At 29.7% G+C, this 13013-nt stretch overlaps 2 protein-coding genes across 3 annotated transcripts; one reads left to right on the top strand and one right to left on the bottom strand.

Moving 5' to 3' along the window:
* Positions 1–1294: 1294 nt before the first annotated feature.
* Positions 1295–7468, bottom strand: LOC101493466 (cationic amino acid transporter 9, chloroplastic). 2 transcript variants are annotated; one of them, XM_027331844.2, is made up of 9 exons: positions 7006–7468; positions 5475–5881; positions 5193–5369; positions 4546–4770; positions 4285–4461; positions 3372–3599; positions 2163–2249; positions 1855–1944; positions 1295–1760 (listed from the first exon to the last, which is right to left on the bottom strand). In XM_027331844.2, the coding sequence occupies exons 1-9, from the start codon at positions 7262–7264 to the stop codon at positions 1626–1628; spliced, it is 1785 nt and encodes a 594-aa protein (XP_027187645.1). In that variant the 5' UTR covers positions 7265–7468; the 3' UTR covers positions 1295–1625. The 2 variants fall into 2 exon arrangements, with proteins under 2 accessions (XP_027187645.1, XP_027187646.1); XM_027331845.2 differs by lacking the exon at positions 2163–2249 and having other exon boundaries at positions 7006–7459.
* Positions 7469–9024: 1556 nt separating this feature from the next.
* LOC101494006 (uncharacterized) lies at positions 9025–10516 on the top strand. The gene is made up of 3 exons (XM_004489038.4): positions 9025–9672; positions 9871–10035; positions 10153–10516. The coding sequence occupies exons 1-3, from the start codon at positions 9091–9093 to the stop codon at positions 10291–10293; spliced, it is 888 nt and encodes a 295-aa protein (XP_004489095.2). The 5' UTR covers positions 9025–9090; the 3' UTR covers positions 10294–10516.
* The last annotated feature ends 2497 nt before the right edge of the window (positions 10517–13013 follow it).

Genomic DNA, 13013 nt, shown 5'->3' with positions numbered 1-13013 from the left:
ATATTTCCTATTTGTTTCCCTAATAAGTTTAAGAGCATTTGTTAGTATGACTTTTATTTTAAAATAAAATTAAAAATAAATTCCTTTAAAGATATTTTTAAGAGAAAACAAATTAAAATAAATTATCTCATCTATTTAAATCATATAAAATACTTTTTCATCCATTAATATCATATCTTATTTATCAATAAATATTGATTAGTTACGTAAGTAAAGAATTTCCTCTTAAATTATAGGTAAAACTGTAAAATTATTTGCATATCTTATCTATAAATATTGATTAGTTGCATGTGAATATAAATTAAAATAAACCATTCTCAAACTATTTTCAACAAAGAAAATGTCCACACTTCCACATATTCATTTAAACTATTCATCCTCCTAATCTTTCTTTCTCACATAAAACAAAAATATCATTACATGATTTTCATAAAAGCAGTAAGAAACTTAATCAACATTTTTCATGATCTTTTTAACATGTTTTCTTTTAATCAACATTTTCAAGTTCAACAAATGTAAATTTATTTGTCTCCTTTAAAATCGTAGCATGGTTTTTGTCATTCTTATTTGCTTATTGTTTTATGCTCATTTTAATAAATTCATGTCACCTTTGAATAAAAAATTATCCACTAGTTGATCGATCCAAGACCGACTTAAACAATTTAAAATTCACATTCTAATATTAAAAATAGAATCTTTAATAAATAAAAGTTCTAAAAATTATTATAAAATAAAATTGTGCAGATAAATGCAACTTTTGATAATTGATCTCTCAGAATCGTATGCATGCAAACACTATTATGTCACCGGACTATTATACGACATCTAATAATTTGTAAACATTATATAACTAATATTTTGAAATCTTCAAAATTTTAAGGCCATGTGTTGTGGCTCAATTTATATGAAAACCGGCCATGGTGTTGATGTGGTTAAAATGTACAACAATCAATTTATGGTGATTATGAAGCATTCACTCATGAGACTAGATTGTCGGTTTCATGGTTAAATTTTTTTATGGATTATTTCTTTCTCACTAGTGGATAACCTTTTTTTTTTCTTTTATGTACTGCTTCATAGTAACTGATATGATTCATATTTATGATTGTTTTCATGTGCATGCTGCATGGTGTAACAATCTAAATTCCTATTAGATATCTCATTCTATGTAAGATTTTTACTGTAATGTTGATTGGTTTAACATTAGATACTGAATTAGACTATTAAAAAAACAAAACAACATTAGATACTGAATTAGACTATTAAAAAAACAAAACAAGAAAAACAAACAAAATAACCTGAACACATCAAAGTAATTCACACTTTGTCAACAACAACAAAAATTATCATTCGTGGTGAATTTCTCCTTTGAATCAAGTTGTAAACAAGAGATACATGATACACCATACACATGTTGGGGAGAAAAGGAGGAGCTATTAATAAGAAAGATTTCTGACAGTTTCGTATTCAATCTACCCTGTATGTATACCCAGATAAAGTAAGCATTCCCAAACAAACATACAATAGCTTATTTGCTACACAGATTTTAACAAAGTAACAAAACACCCTGTTCTCCCCTTGGCCAGGAAAAAAGTTGGTAATATTGAACTGATAATTCACTGAGCTTATTCCGCTGGAGCCTCGTGATAAATAGCGTTATCTTCTGCACTTGGGTCAGCATGATACTGGCCATATATTGCATAAACACCGACCATAATAATACTTACAATCACAAATCTCACCCATGCTTCATGATGTAACTGTAAACAAAAGTTCATCATCATTTTTCAGTTAACTTCCTCAATGTAGTATTGTTTTGTCTAAAATTTGAAAATGGAGAGATGGTGGCCATACCTGGCCAAATAAGAACATGTTAAAGAAGATGCAAACATTGGGAACAAGAGGAACTCCAGGACAAGAAAACCCTGGTGAATCTGCATAAACCTAGATAACAAAATGATAAAAATGAAAGTAATTAATGAGAGAAATCGACATTAAAATGGATGCACATGATATGTCTGATAAGCATAGCAGAAATGTTGAACTTGAGATTGCTTTTTCTGTTTGGATTGTTTTGACACATACATCCCATACTGTGATTGGTATCCATCTCTATATAAAAAAAAAAAAATTGAATTCTCATTTTTTGAGTATGAGATAACCTCAGTACTTAATCTTCTTCTCATGAAACCATGCCGTACCCTCCTGCTTGTGAAGTCACTTGTTTTCCACATGTTGTGACACGTATTCTGATCTTTCATATTAAATCAAACCAAAATATTAATTTTCTTCTTCATTTTTATTAAATCAAATGAATTTCATTTTCTTAATTTTTAAATAATACTTGTATTCTTTAAATCAATATTAAACAGTCAACATAAATGAACATTTGCAGATGAACATTTGCAGATGAACGTAATTTTCTGTCAATTGGACTAATGATAGAACACAGCAAATTAAGAGGAATGAGGGCCCAAAGAGTGGGCCCCACTCACCCAAGTCACACACATTTAGTTTCTGAATGATGGATGGAGGGAATAAAAGTTAGTTAATAATGTATCTTATTCTACTGATATTCCATTAAAGGAATGAGGGAAGGGGAAGTGGGAAAGGCATTCAGTTTCAAGAAGGATGAGTGAAAGGAATAAAAGCTAGTTAATAATGTCACTTATTTTATGTTATAAGAATGAGGGAATAGGAAGAGGTAAAGGTATTCAGAAAATATTCTAAGAAATAATTAAATGAATTATTTCTCTAGTTAGGATCAATTTTGCTCTTGTTTAGGAGTTTCTTAGAACTCTGGTTTAGTTCCTTTTCTGCATTTTTAGATTTCCAGCATTGTAAGAGCTTCAGAGCTCATCAATTCTAGTCAATAAAATTCTGATTTCTAACAACTAACTTTAAAAATAATTTTTATTAAAAAATCAATGTTTTAAATACTTCTAGTTTAACTTCTATATCATTCGCAAAATACCAAGGAAATTTGCAAGAAATTTTCTAGCTTTGTTATAGGATTCAGGAAATGATGGCAAAAACCAACAAAAAATTCATGATTTTTTCCTCCTCTCTACTAATGACAAGATTCAATTTCATGACATTTCGTTGCCTTGTCGAAGAACTAAATAGACATTAATTATTTGCAGGTGAGTGGTACATTAAATTGATTTCTAGCATGATCATTTTGAAATTTGTAGTAGTCAAGTCAACAGGGTGAATCATTTGGGAAAACTTGAGTTCAAACCCTAACTGAAACAATTTTTTGTTAGGCTTTACTTACCTCCCGACCAAACTCCGTATTACCAGGACTCATTTCCCTTGAGAGCCGGAGAGTTAAGACCAAAAATATTTTTAAAAATAAAAATGACACTGACCTGGCGGAAAAGAAGAGCAAGAGAAGCACCAACTCCAACAACTATAGCCAGAATTACAAAGATAATTGAAGCCTCATAACGGAACAAGAGCCCCGCAGCAAATCCACAAACAGCAACAGCAATGAGGCAAATTAAACCTTCTCGCCTAGCTGAAGACGATACTAGACCATTTGTCTTATCCTTCCAACGAAGTACAACAACGCATGCCGATACAACTGAATAGCCAGTCTGAAAGTGAAAATATCATGTGAGGGGCATTATCTCCGGCCATTTACAAACACTATTCAATTATGATGTATATTTTTGTCATAGAAAAACACGTGGTATTATTTGCTAAAATGTACAGTTTGGATATAGGAAATTCTTACACTTTCTTTGACCCAATATGCCTTATATTTTGGGACGGAGGGAGTAGGTAATGATCACAGTTTACAAAAAGATACTTGATCATAACAAAAGAACATAGGCATATATCTTACACTTGTCAATGTCAAAATATTTTTATTCCCTATAGTCATGTCACAAAATTTAAATATTTCTCACCCTATTAATGTCGCAAAAAGCAACGTTAGTCCCATTTAAAAGAAGTTTTGACTCGATTCAATTGCCTACTTTCATCTCACACATTCTCATTATCCAAAAAGGCATGGCTTTTGAGTATGGTTCATCTAGAGACAACTCTGCTAATTCAAAAAGTCTACCACCATCATCAAGTGAATCATGTGCATCTCCACTAATGTCCCACAACCTTATATAGTTGTATAGAACATGGAAACTTTAGCAGTTTTGAAGTATTTAGACTTCATAGATATTTTAGAAGTTAGAACATGGATACTTAGTACAGGATGAGATAGAACATATATATATTTTCTTGACAACACTGACTGCTGTGATATTAGAAATCGACTCTTACCAGCGTACCAACAGAAAGAATGTGCGAGAGCATGTGCACATTAAAAAGCCCGGCCAAAATACTGGCAATACAGCCAACCCAAAGTTGAGAATGAATAGGGGTGTGGCGTTTGGGATGAACTTTAGCAAATATTGAGGGTAGTAAACCATCCCTGCCAAGACCAAGATATAGCCGAGACTGCTCATCAGAAAGAAAACTCCTGTCATGTACATTAATTAGCACATGCCACTAGGCACATCAATCAGTAGGGAAGTGACTCACCTGAACATAGAGACCAACAAGGAGTGCTGTTGTAAGGCCAGCAATAGCACCAATACTAATCAGAATAGAAACAAATTTGAGTCCCTTAGATTTAAAAGCGTCAGCCAAAGGAGCATCTTCTCCAAGAAGATTGTACGGAACCATTCCAGTAATCACTAAGCATACTCCAATGTACAATGCAATACATACCAAGAGGCTTCCAATTATGCCTATTGGCAAATCCCGCTGAAATTTCCAAAATAACAAAGTTAAAAAGAAAATATCATGAACTGATTCGCGAGAATAAGAAAAAGGACAACACTCGCAAAGGAAAGCATGAGTTGAAATCAAATACAACAGATGAATATATTATTGCAAGGTAGTTTCTGTCACATGGCTGTTCAGATGTACTATTACATTTACAAAATGACTGCTAATTGATAACTACTATTTAAAATCTGAATAAAATCCGAATAGCTACTATTTACTTCTAATATAATTGATGGAAAAGTATCAACAGTAGACTATTGCATCCGGCAGCAGATACAAAAATGCAAGTCGTCACTATTTACTTCTAATATCATTATTATTCTCAACAGAAACATTAGATTACAGATATGGCATGAGGAAAATTCATAAATCACTAGAGCAATATCAAGACAATACACCTGTGGCTTCTTAGATTCTTCAGCAGAATTGGCAACTGCATCAAATCCAACGTACGCAAAGAAGACTACAGTAGCTCCTGTGAAGATGCTTCTTACACCATTTGGAGCAAAGGGAGACCAGTTGGAAACATCAACCTCAAAAGCTCCAGCAAAAATGACAATAATAACAATGGTTATCTGCAGTAGACAGTAAAGTAACTAGTGATTTGGTTTTCACATGAACCCCAGCATTAACACACTGCTCAATGTTATACTTTGGTAATTGATAAGATGGAAAGGAACCTTGGTCACTGTCATAAACGAATTCACAGCTGATGATTCTTTAACACCAAGACAGAGAACTAAAGTGAGAAGCATTAGGAGAACCGGAGCTAAGACATTGATGGATAGCACGTCTCCAAAGTTTGCACCGTGTCCAATCCATTTTGGAATGTTATCTTTTAATACAGGAAAGATCTCTAGAAATGTAACAATATAGTTTGCTAAGCTTCTTGCTATACTAGCTGCCCCAATATGATAGTCAAGCATTAATTGCGAAAAAACAAGAAAAGCTGTAAGTTCGTTAAAAGCCGTATATGCATATAGATATGCTCCTCCAACAACAGCAGGAAATCGAGAAGCTAGCTCAGCATAACAGAGTGCATTTATAACACAGGATGCTCCAGCAAGTATAAAACTTATTGTTACCCCTACATTACAGAAAGAAACCACAAATAAGCTACAAAGTTGTAACAGCAAAATAACCATCACATGTCCTGATTAATATCTTAAAGGCTAAAGCAGATATATATAGATATAGACAAATGCATAATGAAGATTGATTTTTCAACATAGCAAGTAATCATTGTATTTAGATAAATGCATAATGAAGATTATTTTTCAACATAACCAGCAAGCATTATTGTTTGTCTCGGCACATCAGATGATACCCTTTTAGCCTACATATCCTCCAATTCATTTACCGTTACTATTTAAAATTTGAGTACCAATTTGGCTTTGTTACCATAATAATTAGATAAATTATAATATTTTATCTGTACAATAATAACCAATACAAACTTAACTTTTAGAATATCAGTTATCTCTTTTAATTTAAAATTTATTTTCTAATATTAAATTTTTACCATATTCCTATGTCCATGTTGTATGTGACTCATGTCCTATCTGTGATCTCAAGTGTAGAGTGCACACTCAACTCAGATACCCAATACTCTAATATGAAACACCGAGACAAACACAGACACGAGACTGACATTAACACATGAATAAAGCTAATGAAAGTGATTGAATGTAACCACATGCATCAGTATCTTGTTGCAGACACGGTCACGTGTCAGCTACCAGACAAATCCAAATTATTAGTGCTAGATAGATACTCTCTAACAAAAGAAAACTTAATACTTCCTCTTGAATGAAATATAAGGAAAATTGGTAGTTGAAAAGTTCATCTACCTGGTTAAAAATTTAGTCCAGATTCATTAATTTTTCAACTACTATTTTTACTTATATTTCATTCAAGGAAGGATATCACATAACACTTAAATAAAAAAACACATTATAATTCTAACTGTTTCCACTGAAGCTATATTCTAAGCTCGCAGAGGATAATCTAAAATAAAATAAATAATCCAATCTACATAAAATATTTATTTAGTTACAAAAAAATATTACATGTAAAAGAGTTTCCTTTCACAATCTCACGTTAATATAAACTAATAATAAACTAATAAAATTGATAAATAAACAGAACTAACGATTTTTTAAAGAAAAACTTTGAAAATTTTCAACAACACGTGTTCAGTTAGAAGCGTACCTGGTCCGGCGTCATGAGCGACGGTGCCGGTGACGACGAAGATACCGGCGCCGATGGAAGCTCCGATCCCGAGGAGTATAAGGTCGAAGACGCCGAGCCGGCGGGAGAGACCACGGCCGGAATTATCCCGAGCTGTCTTCTCCGCCGGCGTGACTAAGCGTTTGGATCGAAGCGCCGATGACAAGAAACGAGAGCAACACGAAGATGATGATGACGACGATGAAGCAGGAAAAGAAGTAGGAGGTGAAGAACCACCCATTCCTATGAATTTTGATTGTTGAAAAGTGAATGATTGAAGAAGAAGCTGAAAATAAATTGAAGAAATTGAAAATATTAAATTAATGAGATTATTAATTTTGATTTTTTGGGTTCAGTCACTGTTATGCTATTGCTACCTCCATGGATGAAGAACATTATTGTCCATAAATATAAACAAAATTAATTAGAAAAAGTAAATGTATATGGATCAAATTTTGTACAAAATACATCACTTGAATTCTAATGGATAATAAAAAGAATTCTAGGGAAATTAACTTTTTTTTGGTAGAAATTTATAGAAAGTTTTTTTTTTACGTAAAAAATTAAAGATATGTTTGTTATAAATTCTAAAAAAATAATTCGGATGTTTCATAATTTAAAGATTATCCTTTTTAGATATTTTGAAAAAAATGAAGTTATTTTGAATTTGTTTTTATAGTCGATATCATTTTCTAAATGAAATATCAATTACAAAAAATAATTTTTTAATATTTCAAAAGCAAGTATTTTATAAATAAAAAAGTGATAATAAAAACATCTTTTAAGTTATGAATTTGACGAAATTTGCATTATATTAAAAATAATAATTAATTTATAGTTTTGTTTGAAAATTTTGATGAATTTTTTTTATTTTTGTAAAAAAGAAAAAAAAAACATTGTTGACAATTTAAACCTTAAAAAATCAAATTATCACTTAAAATTAATATAAAAAATTAAATTAAAAAAAATAAAGTATTAAAATATTAATTGAAATTAAGTTAAGTAACCACAATTGCTATTTAACCTAATTTGGTATAAATGTTTTACATCAAAAATTTATTCAACTTTCGCTTTTTCTTATAAAAGACGATTAAATTATAATTTAATTAATAAAAATTAATGTATTTCATCTATAATTAATTTTTATTTATCAAATTATAATTTAATTATTTTTTATAAAAAAATTTAAAGAAAATATTTTCAAAAAATATCATCAATTGTACTAAAGTTTCTAATGATTTTTAATCACTATTAAAATAATCCAAAAAATTTTACAAAAGAAAAAGATAATTCACCTCTATTAATGTATAAACATTATCTATTTCAAAATGAAATATACTTCTCTTTTAAAATTGTTCTTTCTCATACTCCACAAAAACAAAGTTGTTATCAATCAAATCAAATCCATTAAAATTTTAAATTTTTTATAATTTCCAATTACTCTATCAAAATCATTCCTAAAAACGACTTTTATGAATATTTTTGAAAATTGATATCTCAAATAGTGGTAAACATTCTTTTCAAATGGAGCACTCATAGCCTCTCTTCAAAGACTTCTTGAAGATGATCATTTATCTTTAGACTTATAGAACAAAATACTTCCTCCTACCATATTTATCATGGATTATCCTTGTATAATCATTTGATCAAATACAAATTTTTTAGACACTGTTATAAAATATTAATTCCATCTTTTAGTCTTTTAATAATTTTAAAAATAATCAAAAATTTAATTCTATATTTTGCTTTTTTACAAGTGTGTCTAAGACTTGTGACCATAGTCTTGTGACTATGGAATACTTGCTAGGTCGATCAATATGCATATATTTTGGTTAATATTATTTTATATTTTTTAAATAAAATTGATAATAGTTATAATATATTATTAATAACCAAAAAAAGAAACCTAACTAACCCGCCAAAAGCCGTTACACTTGAAAACAAATCTATATATAACAAAACCTTCCCTCAAATTTTTTTTCAATCCTCTCTTCCACTTAATCACTCACTTTACAACCAAATATCCAAACAGAAAAAAAAAATTAAAAAAAAAATTGAGAAAAAAAAATGGGTGAAGAAGTTCATATTCAAAATCAACAACAACAAGAACAAGAATCCTTTTTCATCCCAAATTCTTCAATCTCTCACAAACAAAAACAATCCATTATTATTCCAGCTTCATCAATGCTTGATCTTGATCATCATTGTAATCATAATCATCATCATCATCAACAAGAACAATCAATTAACAACAATAACAACGATTTTTCATCAATGCTGCATCTCAACAGCACAACTTCAACCTCAACTCGCCACCGTCAACCAAACTCCTCCAAACGCCGTTCACCGCCGTCATCTTCAACCGCAGTCGAACGAAGCTCCAAGAAGCAATCTTGTGACCAAGAGGATCTTACACGCAATGGCTTCTCCGCCATTTCGCTTCCTATTAGTCTATGTAACGCTCATGTTCTTCGTCGGTGTGTTTCCGATCCGTGTAAGACGACAGAGGAGACTACCTCGACTCTGGGAAGAGGGTCGGGGTTGCCGCCTCTGCCGCCGCCAATGAATTTAAGGAGGTGTGTGTCTGATGTTATTCCTTTTAAGGTTAAAGGTGTTTCGAGTTCTGAAGAAATTACTCCTGATTCAATGGTATGTTGGGTTATTATGGAACTTGTTTTTCTTGCTAAAAATTTAATCTTTTTTTAATTTGGAATCATGGGTTTTCTTTTTTTTTTTTTTTATAAATCATGTTTTTTTTTTATTGGATTTGAAATCATGGGTTTTTTGTTTTTTTGGATTTGGATAAATGGTTTTTTTTTTTGTGTGTGTGTGTGGATGTGATTGCAGAGGCTTAAAAGGATGAAGGATCGTTTGAAAGAAATGAGGCAGTGGTGGGATGAAGTTATGAAAGACGAGGAACAAGAAGAAGAAAAAGAAAAAGAAATAGAAGAAGAAGAAGAGCACTCTCCTGTTGATGATAATGATTATGATGATGATAAAGTCCTATCTCAGGTATATCTTGAATCTAGGACTGTGATTATTGAGAGTTGAAAGTCAAAACTATTCTATATATGGTTCTTAGACTAGTTGTTGTTTCATATTATGAATTCAATTTCAATTTTTTTTTAGGATGAATTGGTAGAAGATATTGAAGAAGCTGTGAAAGTAGAGTGGGCTGAAAAGTGTTTAAGTCTCACTTTTAGGTGTCCATGTGGAAAGGGGTATGAGGTTCTAATATCTGCAAACAAATGTTATTACAAGTTGGTGTAGATGAATTAGTATGTGTGATTCCTTTAGATTTAGGGATCACTTTTGTTTTTATTATTTTTTTAGTTTGGCAAAGTCTTTTCTGTTGTCATATATGTAGCATTTGGTTGTCACTAGAATCAATGTATAATTGTATATCACATATGTTTTGTAAATAAACTGTTGTGTACTATCTCAACACTCTTCCAAGGAAATGAAAGAAACTATATTTTGTACCATTTATCAATCACAAGTCTCTCTAAAATAGTGGATTGCTTCCTTGCTTGGTACAAGTGTGTGTTAGTGAATGTTGTGATGCAATTTGTGAATCCTATGGCATGTCAATTGTTCTCATTGTCTTATAAAAGGGAGATCTTATGCTTAACTGTTCTTCTTGTTTGTCATTTTCTTATCAATTAAAATTTTAACCAAGAAAACTCTCTTTATAATAATATGTTATGGTATTGGTTTACACCAATGACTTGCTTCCAAGTATATCCTATATAGTACCAACACTTAGGATTAAATTGGGATTATGTTCCTCTAATTTCCCTCTGCCACATTTTCATACTAAGTTTTTCATACCAAGTTACTCAAGCTATTGGGCTCTTGATTACATTTCCTTAAGTCCTTAGATTTTATAAGAATTTAGACTACCTACTTTCATCTATTTTCTATTGTTAGCTATTAGGAATGGAAATGTAATATGTGGTCTATGGTTGATGGAGATCTAATGAGCTATGAGTCTATGTAAGTTTAATTGGTTGCCATAAAAACTAAATTACAAAAATGCTAAACCTAACAAACAGTAGGTTCCAAGATCATTAATTTGAAGCAAATGCATTTATCGATTACACCAACTTGACAAATTTAATGTCAAATGGGAATACGACGGAGCGGTCGGATTTTATCTCCTTCACCCCTGCACTTGATTAATCGGGAAAAATTTGTCCCGCACCGCCTTTGTTTTATAGCGGTGGGTGTAAAATTTACACCTCATCCCTTTCCACATCCGCACTCATTCATATATATAAAATTATAAATTCAAAAATCATATCTATTATAATTAATATAATAAAGTAATTATTATTAGATAATAATAAAATTAAAAAATATTTTCTATGAATAAGATTATAATTTTTAATATTTAAAAAAAATTATTAAGTATATTCAATATGTATAGAAAATTTAAAAGTTACTATAATATTACTTGAAGGCGAGTTTAGGTGGGGGTGGATATCATCATCTCTAAATCCGTCCACACGTCCCTGAATTTTAATTTCGAGAAAATCTGAAGTCGCACCCATCAAAACGGGTTTTCCTCACCCAAATCAAGAGGGTTTAGGTAGTTACCCGCGAGTGTGGGTTATGTTGTCATATCCTAGTTAAGATCGGCCTAATAAATCTTAAGGTTTAAAATAAAATTTAAAACGAAGCTATTTAAAAAGTAAAAGTAATTAATAAAATAAGAGGTTTTTAAACAAAATAAATATTAAATAGATTTACGTGATTGAGTGATATTTTTATTGAATTAATTAATACCATAATTAGATAGTGGAATTTATACTATAAATATTAAAAAAAATTAATGATAAATTTTTAATAAAATTAATTAAATCAAAAGTATAAATATTAAACTTAAAAATATTTGTGATTTCAGATGGAGGTCTCATTTGCCAACTCTTTGGACCGGTTGTTTATCATCTTGCGAGTGCCAAATGCAAACATGTATGCATTTTAATTAAGAAATGCTAATTTTTTAAAGAAAAAAAAAGTTAAACAAATATCTTGATATTTAATGTTGTTGAGTTATTCTTTCAGAAAAAAAAATGTTAAGTTATTTTGATTCATATATATTAAATGTTACAATGAAGTTGATAAATCAAAACTTATCTTGACCTTAATAATTGGACTATAGTGACGAGAGTGACAAGATAGTTTGATAGTTTTGGGGAGTTAAAGATTTAAAATGAAAAAAGAGCCATGAGTTCAACTTTTTTTTTTATTTAATAAAATTAACAACTAATTTTGACTATTAACAAAAAAAATTAGACTATTATATTACAAGACTTGATTTAAATAATTGATAAGAGCTAAATAAGGAAAAGTTTAATTGAACCAATGTTCTTGTTTCTTGATAGAGAAAAGTTAATATTTGTGATAAATTGAAATACTCAATAAAAGTTAGTCAATAAGTATTTATTTTTGTTTCTTAAACAAAATTTAAATAAATTATTTTCTTAAGTGAACTTAAAAAAATTACATTGACCAAGTCAAAAGTAAATTTAACTTATTGCTTCAATTAATTATAAAATAAAATATATATATTAAAAAAATATAACTCAATAGTTTTTTATAAAAAATTTATTTAGAAAATAATTTAATAATTTATTAAATACCATATATAGTTTTATTGTAAATTAATTATTAATATATTTTGATGAAAATGATAACTGTAATTATTTTTAAAAAGGTTTGCGTTTACCTTAGTAGAACGACATAATATATAACTAAATATTAATTATTGTTTGATTATTAAATAGTAATTAAGTTTATTTTTAAAAATAAAAATCACACGTCCAATAAATATTCAGTGTTGCAATAATTTTATTTTGAATTGTGTAAAAAATTGTTTTGAATTTTTAATTAACAGAAAAAATGACAAAAAAAATATAAATTTTAAATCATTCAATTTTTTATCTGCAAAAATACTACCATTAAATGTTGAGGCGATAGGTGATGTG

The sequence above is a fragment of the Cicer arietinum genome, chromosome 3, assembly GCF_000331145.2.
Source record: "Cicer arietinum cultivar CDC Frontier isolate Library 1 chromosome 3, Cicar.CDCFrontier_v2.0, whole genome shotgun sequence".
NCBI lineage: Eukaryota > Viridiplantae > Streptophyta > Magnoliopsida > Fabales > Fabaceae > Cicer > Cicer arietinum.
Note: the sequence above shows the minus strand (reverse complement) of the source record. Positions and strands in the feature narration are given on the sequence as shown.

Coding starts and splice junctions, on each gene's coding strand:
- LOC101493466 (XM_027331844.2), bottom strand. CDS start 7,264: ATGGGTGGTTCTTCACCTCCTACTTCTTTTCCTGCTTCATCGTCGTCA. Junction 4,462..4,545: donor TTGTTGGTCTCTATGTTCAG/GTGAGTCACTTC, acceptor TCTGATGAGCAG/TCTCGGCTATATCTTGGTCT. Junction 1,761..1,854: donor ACATGTTCTTATTTGGCCAG/GTATGGCCACCA, acceptor TTTTGTTTACAG/TTACATCATGAAGCATGGGT.
- LOC101494006 (XM_004489038.4), top strand. CDS start 9,091: ATGGGTGAAGAAGTTCATATTCAAAATCAACAACAACAAGAACAAGAA. Junction 9,673..9,870: donor AAATTACTCCTGATTCAATG/GTATGTTGGGTT, acceptor ATGTGATTGCAG/AGGCTTAAAAGGATGAAGGA. Junction 10,036..10,152: donor ATGATAAAGTCCTATCTCAG/GTATATCTTGAA, acceptor ATTTTTTTTTAG/GATGAATTGGTAGAAGATAT.